This window comes from Rhagoletis pomonella, unplaced genomic scaffold (assembly GCF_013731165.1).
Source record: "Rhagoletis pomonella isolate Grant_MI unplaced genomic scaffold, Rhpom_1.0 Rhpom_scaffold_00002, whole genome shotgun sequence".
Classification (NCBI taxonomy): Eukaryota; Metazoa; Arthropoda; class Insecta; order Diptera; family Tephritidae; genus Rhagoletis; species Rhagoletis pomonella.
The window spans coordinates 75,494,137-75,517,681 of NW_023458556.1; the positions used below are offsets into that span (position 1 = coordinate 75,494,137).

Sequence of the window (23,545 nt, forward strand, 5' to 3'; positions counted from 1 at the left end):
TTACTACAGTGATGCCACTCATCAATGCCTTTTCATAAACTTACCATTTCAACTACAATTTTTCGTGATATAATAGATGCTAGCTAAATATAAACTACATACTTATTTTTCAACAAAAAACCTTATCTGATAGTAAATTTCAAATATTTAGAAGTATTTTGAATAGGAACTTATAACTTTTTTACCATCTGCTAAACTGACACAGTGGCAACCATCTATAGAAGGAAGAAATCAGCTGACACGGAAAAATCTAAATTCCGCAGATTTCTGCGCTACGGGCTACAACTACAGAAAAATTCTGCGGTGTTGAGTTTTCATTTACATGACGCTCTGGTAAGACAGATCGTGTCAGCTGACTCGGGTTTACGTACCGGTAGGTTTACGTTCTTGACTAATTTTACCTTAACGATGTTCGATCGTGTAAACACTTAAACCACTCGACCCACACGTTGCACATAGGAGTATTTATGCAGAAAAACCGGTCAAAAGTCAGCTTTACCAATTGTTGCAAAAGTCCAGTGAAAGATACTACATATTCCTAAAGCTAAATAACTGATCTATTGAATGGTAGCCATGAAAACTCCCTCCGCTGCTTTGCCTTTGACATATGTCAACCTGAAAACAGTCAATGTAATAGTTTTTTTCCCCACGCTTTCAGTTGTTCTACTTGTTTCTTCGGTAATTGTGTTTTAGTGAAGACCTATTTGAAGAAAAAACCTTTTGAACATGGAAGAAGAAGTCCATTTCTATCATTCAAGACAACATTTAAGTAAATTGCTTTTAATAAGGCCTTCCTTTAGAAAATTTAAAACCGGTCTATTTTGATAATTTTGTTGAACAATATTTTGAAATATTGGTATTTTCCTTCACTTGTCAAGGTTTGTCAAAGTTTGTTCCTTGAAATATATGTAACTACAGTTATCTTTGAGCAATTAAAGCAAAAATAATTTGCTCGCATGTGCTCCTTTTTTATTTTCGAAGGACGAAACACGATGAGGCGTAAAATTGTAATTTTAGATTTTATTTACAGAAATTTTCAATGTATAGTTATAAGGAGATTCGCATTGTTAACTGGTATAAGTGTGACCTTTAATTTGGTAAAAATTACGTAACGATTGAATACTATTTCAAATATCTATGTAAAACCCCGATTCCTACTTTTTTCTACAAACAAAAATGGTACGATTAGTGGAAGCGAAGATATTGCATTTTGGGAGAGGGGTTTATAATCTAATGGCTTTATTCATAAAAAATAAAGTAGGTTTAAAGAGCTTTGGAAAGTGACATTTTCATACATTTTTCAGTTTATAAACCTTTTTTAAAGCTACTTTATTTTTTACTAACCGGCCATGGATGCGCGAGGCTTTGCCACGCGCTGAATGTATGCATATGTATGTACATTTACGTATTTGGAGAAACGAATCACATGTCATCATGTACTTCGTTTATTATATACATAAAAAATCTTGTCTAAATCCGCTCAGTAGCGTGGTCAAAATATCTCGCCTTTCCTTTATACTATGTATAGAAGATAGTAATTTTAAATAGGTGGCAACCCTACTCCAAAAACTCAAAATTTTTTTACATGCGATGGCCATGCACTTTCATTTGGTATCTTATTTTTTTATCCAACGAACGGTGAAGATCTTATAGTTTTTAAACAGGTGGAAAGCCTACTCAGAAAAATATTACATTATTACACATCCAGAGGGCAAGTCTTTTCGTTTGACAATGACGGTACAGAACTGATGCCTACGCTTATTATGATTGGATATGGTAATTTTATTAACAGGTGGCAACTTTATTAAAAAAAATTAGTGCTTTTCTAGAGGCCAATCCCTTTCATTTGACATCTCATCTTTTGTAATCCAACGAACGGTGCGGATCTTACAGTTCTTTAGACAGGTGGCAACCCTATTAAAATTCTAAGTAAAAAAAGATCCCTCTCCTGTCGATACAGAGTATATTAGAGAAAATCTCGTCAAAATCCGTTCAGTAGTTTTCGAGATTACCGCGTACAAAGAATCTCGACTTTCCTTTATACTATGTATAAGATAAGATAAGATAAGATATAGATATAGATATAGATGTACATACATATATTCAAATTAGCGAGGGAGAGAAGAGGAAAGAAATACGCGAAGAAAGTAAACAAAAACATCGAAGTAAACGTATTTTATTCGAATTTTGTGTTTCAAATATTTTTGACTGAACACTTAAGAACAATTATAGTGGGTGTATGTACATACATACATATGTAGATACTAAAGTACTTGTACATATGTACGTGAATCTAATGAAATATTAACATCAAAGCAGACACAGCTGATTTATGAATTCTCTTTCTCACTGAAATCAACAAGTGTAGCCTATGTACATACATGCTCACATATGCAAACAAAAAAAGCATCATCATTTTCGAAATTCAAAATGGCGGATCCAATATGACGTCCAAATTTTATACTTCTTTCATCAAAAACCTATACATGAACGGGATTTTCAATGTCGCTGATTTCGAATCTGATGTAAGATTTTTGGAATTCAAAATGGCGGATCTAATATGGCGACCAAATTTTAATTTTTTTTTCCTTTTCAGCACAAACTCATGTAGGAGGCGTTGATTTCGAATATGTCAGTTGCCATACATAATAGGGCCATTAGTGTTTGGGGATTTTTCAGGTCGCTGATTTCGAATGTCAGATTTTTTTAAATTCAAAATGGAGGATCCAATATGGCTACCGAATTTTATAATTTTTTCTTTTCCACCAAACGCTTATATATAAGAGGGGTTTTCGAATTCGATGATTTAAAAGCTGAGGTCAGATTTTTTAAATTGAAAATGGCGGATCCAATATGGCGTTATCGGAAAAAATTTTATTTTAAAAAGTTTTTTTTTAGGTTTTGCTATATATTTGTTTCTTATCATGGCTGCTTCAAATAAAAACTTTTTCCTTTAGATATAAGCTTATATTTGTATTTATTTGAAAGCACTAGCACAACAACTATATTACTAATAATTAGGCTAGAAATAAAGTTGAAAGAAAAATAACGTAACGTACAAGTTTAAACAAAAAAATGCAAGAATGCATTTTTCACCTACAGTATCGGTCATATCTATAGCACGCCATTTCGAAGAGATATTGTGTGCAACTTATGTTTATTTGTTTATTTTTGAGAATTTTCAATTAAAATACAGTTCTTTCTCTAACAAACCCCAATAAACCCAAGTTTAACAATTTGCAGAAAACTTCAAAAAAGTGCAACAAATTTTCACCTTTATTTCAAACTTTTTTCTCAGAAGTGTTTGAATTTTTCTGAATACACTGTTTTATAGCCCAATCAATTTAAGTCTGATAATGTGCGAGTTTCAAGTGATTGAAAGTTACCGTTGATTTTTTAGAATTTTTTTCTCCAAAGGTGTTGCGGTTTTCATCCATATACAAATAAATTGAGTTTATGCATTATATGGAAGCCAATGCGACAAAAAAAAATCTAAAAAATTAACGGTAATTCGTAGCTACTTGAAATTGCACATTATCAGACCAAAATTGCAGTGGCAAAAAAACTGTGTACTCGAAAAAATTCTAACACTTCCGAGAAAAAAATTTGAAACTTAGGTGAAAATTTGTTGCACTTTTTTGAAGTTTTCTACAAATTGTTAAACTTGGGTTTATATGGGGTTTGTTAGAGAAAGAACTATATTTTAATTGAAAATTCTTAAAAATAAATAAATAAACATAAATGGCACACAATATCACTTTGAAATGGCGTGCTAAAGATATGACCGATACTGTACGTACTTGTTTCTTGCATCTTTGTTGACTGCTGGTTTTCAAACATCGAAAAGCATGGCAAAACACACGTGGAAGTTTTCTGAGAAAAAAGCCCATTATTCAAAAAATGCAAACAACGTGCACCATGATTCTCAGCCCACAAACTCTAAATTGAACATTTTTATTGCCCACAAAGCTTGAAGACCGCCAAATGAAACCAATTTTCAACCGACTTCCAAACTGATAACCTCCAGTTCGTCGGAATATTATTATTTTTTTTTATGTATGTTACCGTATAATTTTGGACCACGTCAACCGATTTCGATAATTCTTTTGCATCGGAAAGGCAGTGTCTCAGAGGTGGTCCCATACTAATATGGTTTAGATCCGATCATTGGATCATGAGAATTTAAGTCGGTTTGGTTTTTTGCTTACAAATTACTTGTTTATAGCTCTACTTAAAGTGGAATATTATTACCCAAATTAGAGTCCATTTTGAAAATGAGTTTTATTTTATTTAGCAAGCTATGTTAGTTTTCTTTTTTGTTAATCACACAAATATTACCTTCGTTATTCATTTCCATTCTCTTTTTTGAAGTATCTTTCTCACTCGAAAACTTGTACCTACCATTTCGAACTACAAGAATACTGACTACTAAAGAAAACAAGTAAGAAAGTCTAAGTTCGGGCGGAGCCGAACATTAAATACCCGGCGCAAGTATTAAATATATGTGTTTCACCTTTCCGAAAGCTACCGCTACATGGTAAGCCGGGGTGTATCAATTTTGAGTAAATTAGCGTCCTTAAATTTCGAAATATTGAAGTTTCAAGCATTTCTGGAATTTACCGTTAGTCTGATTTCAATAATTTTCAACGTTTTGCTTTTATGTGGCAAGCACAATAACCATACCGAGTTTGGTACAAATTGGTAGAACGGTTACCGAGATACATATATGTGATGATAAGTGGGCGGTGCCACGCCCATTTCCAAAATTTGATCATACACGTATTTCTTGGAAAGAATTGTTGCAGGCATCAATTTTGAATAAATTAGCTTTAATATTTACTGATTTATCGAAGATTTCGTATTTCCCAAATTACCGTTATATGGGATGTGACCGTGGTTATTGTCCGATTTTAAAAATTTAAACTGTACAAAGTTATACACATGTAACCATAAGTGGGCGTGGCTACGCCCATTTTCCAAAAATTTATATTTTTATTTGTCGTCTAAAAATTATTGTAAGTATCAATTTTGAGTGAATAATCTTCAGTAGTTACTAAAATATCGCAGTTTTCGTATTTCTGAAAATTACCGTTATATGGGAGGTAGGCGTGGTTATTGTCCAATTTTGCCCATTTTCAATACCATCCGTCCTACGCCCGAAAGAAGTGCACGTGCAAAGTTTCGTTAAGATATCTCAATTTTTACTCGAGTTATCGTGTGCACAGACGGACGGACGGACAGACAGTCACCGCTTAATCGATTTATCTTTTCATTTTGATCATTTATACATTAGTCCAAGAATTATAGAATACAAGATTGCGCCAATGAGAGAGGATTTTTGAGCATAATTTTTGCGTGACGTCATCTTGGTGCAATTGCGAGAGAGAAATGCCAAAACACATATAAAAATATGTAAACAATGCAGAAAAATGTGTTAATTACCTTCCTTTTATTAGCTCGGGATGTAACTATGTAATATTGATGCGCCTAAAAGATGCAGCGATTTCTATTCTCAAGTTACATACCTGATGACAGTACGAATGGCAATTATAATAGGGAGGTTTTAGTTTTTTAAACTATAATTTTATTTTAATATTACATGGCCCAATTTTGCAGGAATCAATAAATATACAAATATTGATTAATTAGGAACACGTAGCAATAATTTTGGACATGTAGCCCTTTAGGTAAGTACGATTTTTAGCACATGAAAAAATGGATGTATTAACAGTGTTTGCAATTTCATGTAGACCAAAAGGAAGGTGTGCAGCAAAGTGAATTTTTGGACTCGTCATTGTAAAAGGCCATGCAGGGTGCATATTTATATTTGTGGACGGTAGCCAACCACCATAAACTCCACAGCTTTTATTTGATGACTTTTGTACCATTTCCGAGAGGACGCATGAGTGTGGCTTCTTTGGAAACAAATATTCTATGTAAGTAAAACATAATTTAAGCTGAACTTTTAAATGTATAATTTGGGCACTGTTTTGTATTAGGTACGTAACAGCGCGGTAAGATGCCGCTTGACTTAGCGCCTGGCGACCTTATCCACTGGTGCATTACCTCATACCAGCACTAAAAAGAATAAGGTACTAACAAAATTAAGTAGGTAGTGAAGTTCATGTACCTATTTACTGTAGAAACTGCTTTTGTATGTATGCCATTGCCAGCAAACTAAACCAACAACTGTCTACTTTCACTATGGAAATATACCTACTACAATTCACCAAGGAAAGGCCAACATTGTTCCATGTAGAAGCTCATAGCTCACACACATAGCACAAAGCTCGATTTGGTGTTTAATACATCCCCTCGCCGGCAGAACTGCTTCTAATTTTTCGCCAGGCTTGCGTCCGTAGTAAACGAAAAAAAACTTATATTGCCACTTTCCTTTTGTTTTCACTATTACACTTTGATACTGCACACTTCATTTTGCTTTGTAATGTCTCAATAATTGTTTAAAACCACGCAGAAATATTAACGCACAAATATTTAAATTGTTATTTGGTTTTTTCGTATGCTCACAATCAACAATTGCACCAAGATGACGTCACGCACACAGCTTAGTCTGTCAAAATCACAAAGAGCGGATTAGCGGTACCGCGATTGGCGCAATCTCTATTTCTCTCAATCGTGACATTAGTCTATATCTATCTCGATTCGTTTTGCCTGTTACAAACAACCGTTATGTGAACAAAGTTATAATAACCTTGTGCACAAGTGCGCTCGGGTATAAAAATATGTAAACTTTTAGTAGAAATGTCAACTTTAACAGCTGATATCTCAACGGGAAAACTCTTTAATAAAATAATAAGTATGTATGACTTTTTTACTCTGGAGAATTAGTGAAGTGAAGGGACAAAAAAAAATCGATTTATCGATACTTTAAAAAATGACTTTTGGCCAGCAAATAGTAGCTGCCAGATACCATAGTGCAATGGATAAAAATATACGTACGGATATGCGAAAGACAATTTCATCTGTCTAAAGGAACCCTACTAATATTTCCTCCAAACACATATCGACTTACATCTTTTTGCTTAACTTTTATCTCGCTTCCGACACAGAATTGTTTTCGTACAAAATTACGCAAAAAAGCTGCCAAATTCTTACTCGCTCGTTTTTAGGCATGCCATTGTTACGAATTGGGAAAGTTCAAAAATACGATTCGGATTGCAGCATACCATTTCTACGATTCGTAGTAAAATTCGAATACGAAAGTGTTGCAGAATATGGGTGTTAATTTTATATTTGAATTTAAAAGTACCTATATTTGAATGTCAAAATCAGCGGAAACTGCAAACTCTAGATGCGAAAACACACACAAAGCAATACAGATCTTTCCGCAACTCGCTTACAGCCAACCAAGAATGAAATGAAATGCAAAGCTTTTTATGTTTTAAATGAATTTAATTAGTTATAAGATAATTATTTTACACAAAAGCATAACTGTTTAAATGTTACGCATCGAACGGGATATTCTGTCGTCCCAAAGTAACACGTATGTATGTATGTGTACATATGTATGAATATAACACATATGTATACAAAATTTATACAATGTGTACTTGCAAAACATTGGAGCCTGTTGAGGGAATACTGCGGAGTAAAGCCATTACTCCCCTTCAGCTTCGGGATCTGGGCGGCTTAGAATTTCCTGACAGAGAGCAATATAATCCTGCGAAGTTAAGGAAAAAAATTTAACGCATTTTAATAAAAATATTTAATGAGTTTCAATAAAAAAGTTTGTAACAAGGAACACAGGTCTTTATATTAAAAACATTTCACTTACATGGGGGAGCAGACAACATTGAGATGTGCATATATAGCCGAGAGCTCCTAGCATAGCACATCAAGACATAACTCGCCGTATAAACAAATGTATACATACACATATACATACATATGTACGCGAGCTTAGGTGTATTCTTCGAAGGAATTATTGTGCCCATTACAACATGAAAACACACAAGTCTATTGTTACTTTCGGTGGGATCCAAGTGAAAGTGGGTGTCTCCTATGAACTATGAAAATAAATACTTAAGAAAGTTATATTTTTATATCTTTTTACTGGCAGTGCGAGAAATTGAAGCTTTGAACAGCTCATTAGCATAATGCTCATACGCGTGTTGGAGTAGAACAAGTGTAGTATAGCGGCCGTTGAGGAAAGATAAAAATAAAAAGTGGGCGTGGTCTGCCCCTTTTTACTGATTTTAATGGTGTAAACCATTTTTGGTGGAAATTAATAGGGGCGGAGCTAAAGGGGGGTAAAGGTGAAATTTTCGATATTTTAAAAAGCTTATATATCGAAAACTATTGCACCGATTTTTAAATCGTGGACATGGTTTGAAAAATAATTGAAAAGCCTTTTATTTGATATGCATATTATATATTATATATGTATTTGGAAAAAAAACTAAAAAACGAAATTATAAAATTTTTTTTATAAAAATGTACGTTTTTCTAAAAAAAATACGTGATTTGCCAAATTACTATTTTTATAAAGTGCATAAAAATACCTTTAATTTTATGTATTTATTGTATGTTGCAAAAATTCTTTTGAGTAGGCGGCCTTTGGCCGCGCTTAGGGATTCTCCTTTCTGTGCTGCCGTAGAAGAGGGGCTGAACACCTTTTCCGGAGAACACCTTTTTGCGTAGGAGGCCTTCCTCCGCACTTAGGGACTATAACCCTCACGAAGTAGAATTCTCCATTCTGTGCTGCCGTAGAAGAGGGGCTGAACACCTTTTCCGGAGAACACCTTTTTGCGTAGGGGTTGAACACATTTTGCGGAGAACACCTTTTGCGTAGGCGGCCTTTGGCCGCACTTAGGAATTATAACCCTCACGAAGTAGAATTCTCCTTTCTGTGCTGCCGTAGAATAGGGGCTGAACACCTTTTGCGGAGAACACCGTTTTGCGCAGGAGACCTTCGGCCGCACTTAGGGATTATAACCCTCACGAAGTAGAATTCTCCTTTCTGTGCTGCCGAAGAAGAGGGGCTGAACACCTTTTGCGGAGAACACCTTTCTGCATAGGCGGCCTTCGGCCGCAATTAGGGATTGCAACCCTCACGAATTAGCATTATCCTTTCTGTTTTGCCGAAGAAAAGGGGATCCACAATGTTTTTGGTGCAATGGTTTTGGAAATAAAAGCTTTTGAAAATATTGAAAATTCTACCTTTACCCCCCTTTAGCTCCGCCCCTGTTAATTTCCACCAAAAAAAGTTTACACCTTTCAAATCAGTAGAAGGGAGCGGACCACGCCCACTTTTAATTTTTGTTTTATCTCAACGGCCGCTATACTGCACTTTTGCCATTGGAGTTTCGAAATCAAGTCAATATCATTACACGGTGTTACAAAAAAAAAAAAATTCCACGAACTTTTTAAGTGACCTAGCACAGGTAGTAGAGCTGGCCAATTAATTCACGAAACTGTTTTCAAAATTTTTCTGACACCCTCAAATTCACAACTTATTCTTAAAAAACCATTTTTTCATTACTTCCGCCAGAATTTTTAGTTCGGTTAATTTTTAACCAATTTAGAAAGAAGAATATTTGTACTATTTAAAGAAATAATAAGTTTTGTGAGCACATTGAAAATATGTGGAAAATTTATGGAATAAATCTGAAATTTAGACCAATTCTTTTTTTATTTTTACCACTTCTATCACATTTTTTGCCAAAATTTCTTAAGAAAATACTCTCTTTTAGCCATTACTTCGGAAATAATGTTTAATTCTGAGTAAAATAAGTTACGAAGATATGTCATCTTTTATAGAGACAAATTCAAATTTTTCCATACGAATTATTTCAAAGTGAATATGGAAGTAATTTTGGAAGAAATTTTTAGAAAATTCATATCCTCCAAAATTGCCTATTGATTTTTATAAATTATACCTATTTTTACTAGGGATTAAACATTCGTTTTGAAGTAATGATTAAAATAGGCTATTTTCTTTTGAAATTTTGGCATAAAATGTTGTAGAAGTGGAAAAAAATAATAAAAATTGGTGTAAATTTCAGATTTAATCTAAAAATTTTCTACATATTTACAATGCGTTCACAAAACTTATTTTATCCTTAAAGAGTACAAATCGTCACTAGGCACGAATAAAGGCGCGAGCTCAAAAGTTGACGGCGAAAAAAGACGCATAAAAAAACTTCAGCGTCAAAGACTCTTAGCATACTTCGCCGAAGTTTTTCATAAGCATCTTTTTTTGCAAATTTTTTTTTACGCGCCTTTTTTCGCCGTCAAAACACTAGCGCGCCTTTATTCGTGTGTAGTGACGAAATACTCTTCTTTCCAAAGCCATATAAAAACTTAAAATTGGGTAAAAAATAACCGAGCTGAAAATTGTTTGGTGCGGGAAGTCATGTAAAATTGTTTTTTTAAGAATGAGTTGAGAATTTGAGGGTGTTAGAAAAATGTTTAACGCAGTTACGTAAATTACTCGACCAGCCCTACGACCTAGGTCACTTAAAAAGTTCATGATCAGTGTTACGCCGTGTTATTAATTGATATTAACTTCACCGAAGGAATATCCTCAAAAAAGTGCATTAATTTGCATGGGGAGATTTAAAATGTCCGTAGCTCACTACGCTAAGCGCATTTTTAAAATGATTTCTGGCTGTTCGGGACATTGTTCCCCGTGTATCGATGCGAAACATTTCATTCTTAAAATATGGATGTATCAAAGAAATTACTTTTATAGCAGTTCTTGGCATACATATGTTTAACATGAGAAACTTTCTTTTTTAAGAATTTTTACACATCATATTTCAAATATAATATCGTCGCCTTAGAGTGTAAACCTGCTAACGACCAAAAAATATATTTTACTGTAGAGGCAAAAAACTAAATATATCTTTAACTCTTAGTCTAAGGGTCAAGTCCTACATATAGTTTGTTAATCGCGCGACGTTCTATGGCCCTAATCCAGAACGAATGAAAAAAACACGTTTTTATGGTTTTATTGGCGAATTTCTAACTTAGCAGGTTTTAGTTTTTGTATTTTCAAAATTGAAGTGGATTTAGCAGGTTTTTTTGTATGAATGAAATTGTTTCTATTTTATTTTTTGTGATTACGAGCTCAATTTAAATGTTAATTAAAATAGGATTCCATAGATAAAAACAATCATATATATAAAATAATACAACAGATTTATTCTTCCGTTCATTGCAACAAAAATAAGCAGTTTATAATACATATATTAGTAACTGAAGTACGTGAAGTATTCCTCTATCAAATTAATAGAGTGAAAGTCCACATATAAGATAATTTAATCCCAGAAAGTATGATACATATTATTCAATCATGAGGTAAATTGTCATAGTAGGTGTGGTAATCCTCAGGAAGTAATCGTTTGAAATACTGGAGATCTCATACTTTCTGCGAGCAATCGTACGCCTACTCTCGTATAAATTTGGAAGGTGAGAAAACGGCAAGGAAATCGCTACTGGGGATTTTCTTTGCGTTGGAGAATCTTAGTTTGAAATGTATGTCGCCACTTGGTGTATACCGTAGGGCTCGTATATCAGTTACTTTAGCAGCACCTTTGCCGCGACCGGGACGAATGCTATTAAAGAATTGAACTGTGTTAAAGGTTTTAAAGAACGTGTAACTAAGATAAGTTACGTCATATGGTTTTGGATTTTTTCTAGCTGATCTACATACTTCAACGTATTCTGCAGGAACATGTATATCTCTTTTCTTAAGTGCTCGTTCAATAGTGGAATGGATACAATCAGCTTCCATTTGGGTATGGCCTACTTCAAGAAACTTTTGCTCAATAATGATATTGTTATTTATAGGTGTGGATAACAAAGCATTAGCCATAATACAGTTTCGGTTTTGATATGTGCATCCGTCGCTATAAAAAGTTACTGTAATTGGCTCCCGGGAACTATTATTTTTTCTATCAAATCTACCCATACGCTGGAACACTCTTCTGCATTTAATCTTCCTTCTGTTTCGTTCCACAAGTAACAATAATTTCCTTGAGATATAAAAAATTAAAGCTTATTCGCTGGCTATTACCTTGGCTTAAACGCATAAAGTAATACTCTAAGATAGAACAATAATCGAGAGACAGAAGCAGAATATGTAGGATTTAGCAGTTGAATTTGAACTGATTGTACTAGCAGCTTTACTCATCAAACAATTTTTGACAATTATATTTTTATATTTACGTATTTTTTTCTTGCCGACTGCGGAATCGCCTACTCCTTCGAACTGCAGCAAAAGGTCAATTTTGCCAAAAAACGGATTTAGCAGGTTTACACTCTAAGCCGACGATATGATGGTTTGCAAATGACAATTGTTGAATAGAGAAGTTATAATTTTGCCTAAATGAAATTATGCCAATTATTTTCAGTTCGAATTAAATTTACTTTGTATTACGCACTTGCATTTAAAGTCATTATTTTCTAATATTACAATTTATTCATCGTTCAAAACTACATTAACAGAATGCAAATTGATGTGAAGCGGGTTATGTTTTTTAATTCCTACCAGAGGAGTTGTATACAAAAACTAAAAATTACAGCGTAATAGAAAAGGGCTAGATAGATTCTATTGAATTTCTTCACTTTTATGATAATTTGTGTATAAAAGGATTGTATGAGGTGAATAATGACTAACGTATGTCTCTCACATGCTTTAACTGTACAAAACTTCTATATTAGGACATATACATAGGAGGTTGACTGAAATAGTTTATATGTGATTTTTGTATTTCTCTAATACGTATTTTTGTGAATGTTTATAATGAATTCTGATATTTTTAACGTATATGGTGAAGGCGACTGCTGTGTAAAACTCAAAACATTTTGTGCTGCTTGGTTTTAGTATCGCAGTTTCTAATGTTTGTGTGTGTTCTTGGCTGCCTTTCAATTGTTTTTGTAAACAAAATGAGTTTCCTTTCCGATCTCTACATTTTTAAGTTTGCTTGAGTTGTTTGTGGTTTATAATTCTTAATTTTTATTAATTTTTCTGTTGTTTAATGTAAACGTTTTTATAAAATTTGATGTTCAATGCAATAATTATGAGAAAAATCAAAAATAAAAAGAAAAAAGGAAAAACGATATTAAAGTTTAATTGGTGAGCAAAGAAATTTCATTTTAAATTTACCGCTCGTAGTGGCATTTTAAAGTTAGCTGCTGCCTGCAGTTGAATTTGATAAGCTAAGCTATGAATTTTGAAGCCATAAAGTCTGTAAAAATGCACAAGAGATATTATTAACAAATGGAAATAAAAATATTTATACATATATGTTTGTTCATACTATTGTATATTATACTAAATTTCTATCCTATATGTACGTATGTATGTACCCTAGGGTGGTCCTTAAAATCAAATGAACGATTTTTTTCAGTCTGACCCTTCAATCGGTAACACCACTGTCATAGATATCACATATAAATTTTGGTCCCCATTGGAGACAGTAAAGGCGTGTCGCATAGGGGGCAAAGTTCAGATTCCTCTATGGAGACTTACAAAATTAAAATTAATTATTTTTTCCATATAATACCCAACATCGATACTATACTACCATAATTGAAGATATCACATATACATTTTGGTCCCGATTGGAGTCGATTAAGGCACTCCGCACATTAAGCTCCTAATCATAGTAGTGTAATCGTTTCGGCATACTAAAGTATAAAGCTTTTATGCCGAACACATGTATTTCAATGAAGCTCTGTACATTACGATTCAAAATCATGTTTTCGCCTAATTATAAAAACTTCATGAATCGAAGCGCCCAACATTGCAAGGCGCTTGCAGTTTCGAAATCGTCATCTGTTTACTTGTTGTTTGTGTTGGAAATAAAATTTATTTGTCAATTCAATAGAACATAATTGAAAATGAATGATTTCGTGCTAAAATTCGAGTTAATTGTATTAAACCACAAGCATTTATGCAATATTTCGGAGCAGAAATATTTGCGGAAGTGCGTAGTTGCGAAAGAACGGCCAGAAAATTTGTTATGTGTAGAAAGTGTTTATTAGCTGGTGAGCAAGAGTGTAGAAGTCGAGTCGTCATGCATTCGTTTCGGCATGACGAAACGATTATTCTACTTTGATTAGGCGCGTAATGTGCCGAGTGCCTTAGGCGTGTCGCAAGGGGGTCAAAGGCCAGATGCCTCCAAGTATTCAAAAAATTACGGAATATTTTTTTCATTTAATGCCCAAAATCGATACTACTAAAGTCAAGGATATCACATATAAATTGTAGTCCCAATTGAAGTCGGCTAAGACGTCGTCATAGGGTAATCTGAACTTTTACCCCGTGCGACACGCCTTAACCGACTTCAATCGGGCCTTAAATTTATATGTGATATCTTCGGCAATGATAGCATCAATTTTGGGTATTAGACGAAAAAAAAGTTATTTTAATTTTTTGAGTCTCCGTAGAGGAATTTGAACTTTGCCGTGCGCGACACGTCTTAACCGTCTCCAATCGGTATCAAAATTTATATCTGGTATCTTCGACTATAGTAGCATCGACGTAGGGGCTTAGGAAATCTGATGTAAAAATTTGCTCCCTACATTTAAGGACCACCCTAATGTAAAAAATTATTAAACATCTATGCGATTAACACACACTTAAAACATGCACGTTATTATTACGGTGACCATTTGTACCGATTTTGGCGGCACTGTACCGATTTTGAGAAAATTGTATCGTTAATTTTTAGGCTTTTATAATTATTTGTTAAGTTTGTTGTCTTCTTTGTTTTAATCAAACGATACCAACTGGAATTTAGTGAAATAAAAAATAATACTAATTACCTCAAAAATTCATGGATATCAAAAATATAAGCTGTATTCATAGTGTGGATACACTCTTAACAATTTTTGTTTAAATTTGCGCATATTAGGAGAGGTAACCAGATTCCTCTCTTACAGCCGGTTTCACCAGCAATTTAAATAGAAAATGGTTTTTTATTTTCTGTCAATTTCCATATATAATCCAAAAATTTAAGTCATTTTTCACATAAATTGCTTTCGTGAAATGGCTATGTATGTAGAAAATGTGTTGAAACATTTGAAAATCTTGAACATTTTATGTGCATATTTATGTGTTTATTTTAAACATCTTATTTTCAGAAACCCAATCTTAAAAATCTTTACACAGATTCAGGTTGAAATATAAACACTTTTCATTAGTAGTTTTATACGGTGTTCACATAAGTCGATTTTCCAGGCAATTTTAGAGGCGATTAATTGAATCAAAAGTTGGCTTTCCCCCAACTTCATTGGAAGCGATTAGTTGAAAAGCCGTTCACACCAGGCGATTGTTGCTTTCAACTAAAAGTTGCATGTAAAATCGCCTCATGTAAACACCGTATTACATACACTTTTTAGAGTAGACATTTTTGCGATAATTTTTTAAGTTTTCTTCTCTTTGTTTTGTTTTAAATAAAACTGTGATAAGAGATGTTATGTCTTTTTATTCTAAAAGCAGAATTGTATGTTGGGATTCGATGCTTATTAAATGTTCCGATGTTTGTCCACAGAAATCTGGTCACCGTAGTTATTATACTAAAATTTAACACGCTATGATACTCCATACCCAAAAATTTTATAAATTTTTCAAAATTCTGTATAAAGTTTGAAAGTTTGACTTACATATGGGTGTTTCCATACAGCCGTACGCGACATTCGTACGGTTATAGAGTAACGTAAATCTAACAAAAATAGAAGTTACTGAAAAAAAAGATTACGGTTATGTTGCAACCAAAGGGTACTATGTTTGAGAAAAAAATAAGCAGCCTCGAAACTTTGGTGTGGAAAATATCCGTTCAAAACCAGGTGATAACGTACGCGACAAAAAAAGAAGTGGTTTTAAGGCACATATACATATATGCGAAAGTCTGCGAATCATGAGAGTTTTTCTTTTCTTTAAAAATTCCTAAACTAAGCTAAATAATGTACCTTTACAATCCTTCCATTTTTTAAAGAAATTATCTCTGGTTAGTTTTTATTAAAAAAAATTATAATAACGTACGCGACAGATTTTTCCCCCATACAATATTTTTACTAGTAACACATACTAAATTAAATTTTTTCAGTTCTTCTCTCCACCGTTTCGCGTTTTCAAAACCTTTTTCCGCCATCTGAATACGAAATTTAAAGTTATAAAGCCGTTTGAATTCATTTGCTTGCATTTTCGGTTTACATTTTCATGGAAACACGCATATATGCGAAAGTCTGCGAATCGTGGGAGTTTTTCTTTTCTTTAAATATTCCTAAACTAAGCTAAATAATGTACCTTTACAATCCTTTCATATTTTAAGAGAAATTATCTCTGGCTAGTTTTATATTAAAAAAAAAACAATAACGTACGCGACATAACGTACGCGACAATTTTTCTCATAAGTAATAAAATGTATTTATTGAGAACTCTTCCCGCCACCGTTTCATTGTTTTACAACTATTCTAAATAATTTAAATAGAAAATTTGCAACTAACATTGGTTTTGATGTATTTGATTGAAATTTTCGTACTTACAATAACGTATGCGACAAACTTTAAAGGGTAATGAAATTTGTTTTACTTCGGTTGGAAAGAAAATTTTACTGTATATCTTTAACTGGAAGAATTCTCGCTTAAGAATTGTAATCTGCATTACCTGCGACTGCCAATATACAAATGACATAGACAAACAATGTTTTTGCACAACGTACGCGACATTAGAATACTATCAGAAGCAAATCAAAAAATTACCGTTAACCGAGCTCTAACTTCTCCTTTTTCTCATTTTTATAGTTAGTTGTTATTGCAAATTTGATTTTAAGATGTAATTGTAATGTTTCAAATCTCTTAATTTAGTTAATAGGAAAGAGAAAATAGTTCATTTCATTAGAGAAAACTGAGTCGAAGAGACACTCAGTTTTACTCTTCAATTTTTGAGTTTTAAAATTGCAATAAGCTGAAATACTTCTATAATATAAAAATTCGAGTATTTTACTCTTATTAATTCGTCTTAAAAACCCTTTTCAGTTGTTTTTATTTTTTCAGTCCTGGTTGACATTTTCATGGAAACACCCATATATATATGGTTTTCGTTAAGGTATGAAAAATATTGTTATGAGAAAAATTTTTTAGCTTGAAAAACATCGTGAATATTAATAAAAAAAACAGCATTCTTCCAGTTTCGACCACTTGTGTATTCTAAGCTACGCTATTTCACAATTATCTATTACCTTTATTTGAACGTCATCTTCTCTTCTCTTTATAAACTTCTATGATAAATAGGCGGTCTCCCATAAATGATAAATAGACATTGAAATTATATAAAATTGTATATTTTTGAAAGAGGAAAGGTGTGTAAAAAACAAAAACAATATGAATAAATCGTATTAACTTTACTAAAGGTCTGAAATCATGAAAATCCCTTCAAGGAAATGGCAGAATTAAACTTTGTTGCAAGTTCGCATGGGAAATCTGCTTACGACGTGATTGGAGGACATTTTAAGAGACTGGCAGCTAGAGCAAGTATTCAACTCCTGATGTTACAATAAATTCGTGCACCCGAAGCCCTCTACCAATGGGATGCCTGTAAAAATAACTGCAACTAACTTTTCAGTGGACTTTATTTCGACTATGACTACGTGCCAATTACTTTAATCTTATTTTAAGCTAGTTTAAAAGTTTAAATAACATCAAGTTAGGGAACTTCATATCCTTATTTAACGAATCTTTAAATCAATAAATATTCGGCCTCATTGCGAGAGTCGTGCCGAATGCAAGTCGTTTTTCGAGAGTCGAATCGTATCGAAAATTTAGCGTCATTGCCTAAAATTTCCACTCGACTAGTGTATTAAAACGGAAGAACTTGGCAGCACTGCATAGTTTTCGACAATTTTCGTCGTTTACTTATTTCAGCACGACAGTAGACAATGCTAATGTTGTCGAGTCGTACAATTCAGCCTAATTTACGACTTACGCAATGAGGCTGATTGTTTTTCTTTTTAGTTCTTATAGTAATAAAAGCGTGTCTATTTATCATATTGCTCTAACGTTAGACGATATAGAGTCCAAATGCATAAGTAGCTCATTATGCCCATTTGCATACTTAAAGTTAACATTATAGACAATGTTTTTATGTAAAAATAAAAATTTTTAAAAATGCTATAATAAAAAAAAAATCAAAAAGAAAAATGTTTACTTATTTTTTTTTTTTTTTTATACATTGCACATTAATACAATAAATGCACAATTAAAGCCCATAATAAGACGGAAGAAATGCATTTTGTTTCATTAAGCTGCGTTAAAAGGTTTCCAAGATACAGCACTTTAAAGAAAGGTATGCATGACGTTTTCTTAAAATTTAAATCCCGACATTTTAACACTTTTCGCTATTGTTTTTTTTTGTTTGTTTAATGTTTATTTTTTTAAGTATAGTTCATCGTCTAACAAAAACTATGAAAACTGTTCAATGTTTCATTAAAATTGCAAACTTTTCTATAAGAATTTCTAGAAAAAAATGTTAAGTTTTATGTCGATTTTGGCAATTTTTTCTACGGATTTTCTTTTTTGATACAAATTTTTGTATGAAATCTGAGTATTTTGGATTTTTTCTTTTGCTGGCGGTGATATACAGTTTCTTCCATACATATAAAAATATTTCAAGCATTTTTATGGACGAAATTATAACTTACAGAGATGTCATTAAACTCAAAAGTGTATTACAAAACTTGCGAAATGCTTAAGTGGATTTCGAACCGAACCGAACCATTTTTTGGAGTGGTTTTCGGTTCAGTTTTGGCATTTCAAAATAAAAATGGTTCGGTTCGTGGTTCGGTTTGAAGGCCGAAAAAAGCGACTGTTCGGTTCAAAACCGGTTTGCAGCCCTGATACCAAAGATATTTAAAGTAATCGTTTTGTGTTGCATCGATAGTACGAAATTTTTGAAAATAGGTTGTTCCTACCAAGGCGTATTTATATAAAAAGTGGAATTACTAGATCAGCTGATTTTGTGTATGTATGTGTTTCGCCTCACGGCTTCTAATGTAAAATTGAAACATTTTGTTTGAATTTCCACACACACTATTACATGGTGGAATTATATAAGGTGTTGGATATTGACAGCGTTCTCGCTCTAATACGCCATCTTGACTCCCTTAGCAAAATCAGTGTGGCCCTCTTGAAAAAAATACCTTTTATCTCCTGTAAGAAAGCAATGATTTTCATAATTTCCTAACAAATATTTTCGTTAACAGTACAAAACAAAGCTTTGCATTTGCTGTATTCGTATTCATTGACAATTGCAAATAAAAATAAAAATTTGGAAAATTTCTAATTGATTTTGGCTCTTTATACGTTGGCGTGGCGAATTTTCTAGCTTCTTTAATAATAATAATAATAGATTGGCGCTTACACATATGTTAGTGTTTGGCCGAGCTTCTCCTCCGATTTGTGGCGTGCGGTTGATGTTATCACACAAAGCGGAGGGACCTACAGTTTTACGCCGACTCCGAACGGCAGAAATACACTCGGAGGTTTGCCATTGCCTGCCGAGGGACGACCGCTGTTAAGAAAAAACCTTCTTTCTATATTTTTTGCGATGTTGCTTTGACCAGGGCTTGAACCCAGGCGTCGCGGAGTGGAAGCGCGCACTGCTTACCACTACACCACAGCGGCGTCTAGCTTCTTTGCAAAGGATATATCTCAGCCACAGTTTTAACTGTACGTAGCAATGAAATAAATGAATAAAAAGCCAATTATAATATATAACCCACACTGTTCATTTCTTAGAATTTGATTGTTTGGGCTTAGATGTACAAAAGATTCAAGCTGTGCAATTACTCAGCGAGGTCGTTTTAGCCAAGTTTTATCAAGTCTTACGTCCGCGTTAGTGCATTCGTGGGCAATGTGAGCGACCTTTGTATGTCCTTATACATACATATGCATGTATTTGACACTTTTGTCCCCGACAGGAAAAGGGAGAGTTTAGGTGGAGCCGCTCCGATTTTTCAATTAAAGGGTTTACTAAAATCAGCGGGCTCACAGTTCCCAAGGCCGCATGAGTTCAAGGCTGCTGTTATTGCCAGTTTCCTATCACTTAACGAAAAATATACGTCGAATTTTTCGCTGGGTTCTCCCAGTTACGTGAGATCCGTTTGTAACGATGGATGATTATTCAACTTTTTGCTAAACGTATTAGGCTTTAGGGCGGGTCTGAAGGACATTCCAGTCGTGTGATCTCGTATTCAAAGAAATATTCGAACTGAAATCGCTATTGCATAGCAGTATTGCGAATATATATTTATATTATATATATATATATATATATCACTACTCGGATATGAATATAGGAAGCAAAAGCCCTAACCTTCCCCTCGATGTTAGTTGTAGCGAATTAAAGTCATTCATTCGCCTCAGAATCGGACATACAGTCATCTCCCACAGCCACATTCTCACGGGAGCTCCACCACCTCTATGCTCCTATTGCGGTTCTAACCACCTCACCGTCTGCCACTTGTTAGATAGTTGCCCAAACTTCACCGCTACAAGAACGGCACTTTTTGACAATATCAAACCTTCTAGTCTACTAAGGAAAACTGAGTCCGATAAAATAAAATTAGTTAATGAGTTTCTGAAAATTACTGACTTAAAAAAATGTATATAAAGTAAATTCGATATTAACTATAATCATAAGTATATATGTACCCTAAATCACACTATCCTTAATCTAAACCCATATACTTAGTATAAGAGAGCCGAAGGCCTTGGATGCTAGTGCTCCCATTTTGTGTAAACAAGTGATTCATCACTTGCTTTCAATTAAATAATAATAATAATAATATATTTAATTTACAATCAAATGGAGCATACAATCATACCAGAAGCTGGGGGACGATATGTGAAATGTAAAGCTATATTTAGTACCTTGCAGCATAAAGGCTTTCTTTTATTCCGTTTCTTCTTCACTTATAAAATATAACTTTTAGCTAAACGAGTGTCAAACTGGCCTGTCACAACGTACAACACCATATATAATTCCACCATTGCTATTCATAAAGCTGATGCCAGATAAAACGCTTGCTTCGCTTTGTGTGACAGATTCGCTTTGACAGATAAGATGATATGTATGAAAATGCACAAAGCATGCCACAAATATCGTTTCATCTCCAGCGCGAAGCGAAAATATGGTCAACTCCCATCTTTTTGCACGCGTTGACCATCAGCTGTTTTAATATTTACTTTGTTTTGTCCGAATTAGAGTTTTCATGCAGAAACGTAAAATTTAATTACATTTCTGATATTTTTAAAACTAAATATACAAATTTAACAGCAAATTTTCACAAGTAAAAAAGCAGTACAAAATTGTTTTCTTGGCGTTCATTGTGACGTACCTTTTGCCTCTTGCGCTTTGCTGGCAAAGTTATAAATGTCACGCAAGGCCACAAAATTTTATCTGGCATCAGCTTAACTATTGATACAATTTAATATAAAAAGCGAGTACTAAATTTAGTACTATTTCGCAAAGCGGACTTCTTTTCTTCCCCTTTCTATCGTGCTTCCATATTACAACTTTTTGGAAGGGAGCCGTTGAAACGAGTGGTCAATACGTACAACACCTTGTATTGTTACACCATGACACTATTACAGATTTTGACAGTTAATGCCGCCAAAGCAAAAACAAAATACATGTAATTTTTTTTTGTACTCCTGCTATCACCTTATATTAATTCGCATGGACAGTACCCACGCCCTTTTCCTATCCACATATATATATATGTACATACATTGGAGTGGTCCAAAAACAGTAAAGTTGGAATTTTGATGCTGCCACCCCCTAGGACTATTTTTTACCGAAAAAATATACCCTATTTTATTTTGGTTTAAAAAAATATTTAGGGAGTGCTCAAAAGGCTCAAAGTTTTCCATGTATTTGACGTGGTACGGACAGCCGGGTGAAGTGTAAGTTGATGGTAAGGTATTGCCCTTCACTTGGAGGTCCTTACCACTTCCCTGCCGAATCTCCATTACTTTAACAAAGACGTGACCGCCTTATGTAAGTAGGAATTAAGAATGTACATTTGGTATGAGACATACCTCTGAGCCGCTTTACAAAGTAAGTTACGCCTAATGCAGAGCAGTCGCTCGGAGTAGTTCGGCGCTTGGAAATAACTTTGACTGCACGTTATTTTGCAACTGACAACGTAATGTGTCGTCGGAGGTATTCATTTTGTGCTTTACTAGTAGGTGGCATTGGCCATGATGACAATTTCGGTACTAAAAACTGAAAGAAAACATGGCTTACCTCGTAAGGTGCTTACCTATTTTCCCTGTGGGAATGGTATAGAATTCTTGAAAATCAATATTTTTCGATCGGAAAACTCTGGTTCTCTTCAGGAGAATTCCAATATTAATATCCAATTGTTTATTTTACCAGTTTTTAATACTAACGATTTTTTATTGGTCCCTCGTTTATAGCAATCGATAGTATCGATGTTTTCCAATCTCCCCCACTACGATGTTTTTTCTGTTACTATCGATGTTTTTTCTCATAAATACACCATTTGTTAGAAAAATATTTAATGAAATATTACACATTATCGGCTCTATTAATGAATCCGTCAAAGTTAGATTTTCGTGAATCTTTTATAGCAAGAGACAAATAATTTGACGAATATTTTATGGAACTGCAATTACCACTACATTAAATAATACCCTGGCAACCAATTAATTCGTACTTTCTATAGTAAATATTATTTTAAATTTGTCCGCAGAGGATTTGTCTAAACATTGATATTTTTCTCGTTTCATGTATTGGTTTCTACATTACAAATTGGTCTAACCAGGAATCATACAACTATTAAATGTATACCTGTTCACATTAAAAAGAGGACAAGTTAAGCAATTGTTCAAGTTAAGACCGGATATGTATTTATATGTATATATTTTTAAAATTTACATTACATGTGATATCAGTCACCGTATAATATATTTTTAGCAAATACAGTTATTGAAGAAAATATGCAAAATATCGACTGTTTGTTTTACAATCTCATCCCAAAGGTACACATTTATGTCCTTTAGGGCCTGTGACAATTGATAGAAAATAAGAAAAATGTTGACGGATAAAACTAAAAATGTGTTGTTGTTGTAGCGGCACTACTAAGCCCCGCCTATTTCGGGTCAACATTCAATCATTGTCGTCAAGCTCAATTAACGGGAGGCCCAGGAAACGAGCTGTTTCAATGGGGTCGGACCAGAGGGAGAGGGGTGTTAGTTGAGTCGGATTGAGCTGGCATGTGAAGAGGTGGTTGGTGTCGTAAGGGGTTCTCCACATGCCGGGCACTCATTGGGGATATTGGGGTCAAGTCTGGACAGGTAGCTGTTGAGGCGGTACAGTATCCAGACCGTAATTGAGCCAGGGTAACGCGGGTCTCTCTTGGCAATTGAAGCTCCGTCTCTTCTACGGGTGGTGATTGGGCTCCGATTACGGCATTCATAGGTCGAGAGTCAAGGTGGGTGGTGACTGACTCTCTTTGGATGTCGTTAATAGCTCGTATGTATGTCGTCG

At 33.9% G+C, this 23,545-nt stretch overlaps 1 protein-coding gene across 6 annotated transcripts in view; it reads right to left on the reverse strand.

The window, feature by feature from the left end:
* The window catches only part of LOC118734075 (casein kinase II subunit beta), a 59,671-nt gene that overhangs the window by 26,706 nt on the left and 9,420 nt on the right, over window positions 1–23,545 (reverse strand). For 2 of the 6 annotated variants that reach the window (XM_036463776.1, XM_036463773.1), the window contains exon 6: window positions 13,133–13,214. In XM_036463776.1, the coding sequence (XP_036319669.1) occupies window positions 13,133–13,214 (82 nt within the window). Of the gene's footprint in view, window positions 1–7,454; window positions 7,682–7,795; window positions 8,028–12,714; window positions 12,995–13,132; window positions 13,215–23,545 lie in introns of those variants that run through there. The other 4 variants (XM_036463772.1, XM_036463770.1, XM_036463774.1 and 1 more) reach the window with 4 other exon arrangements.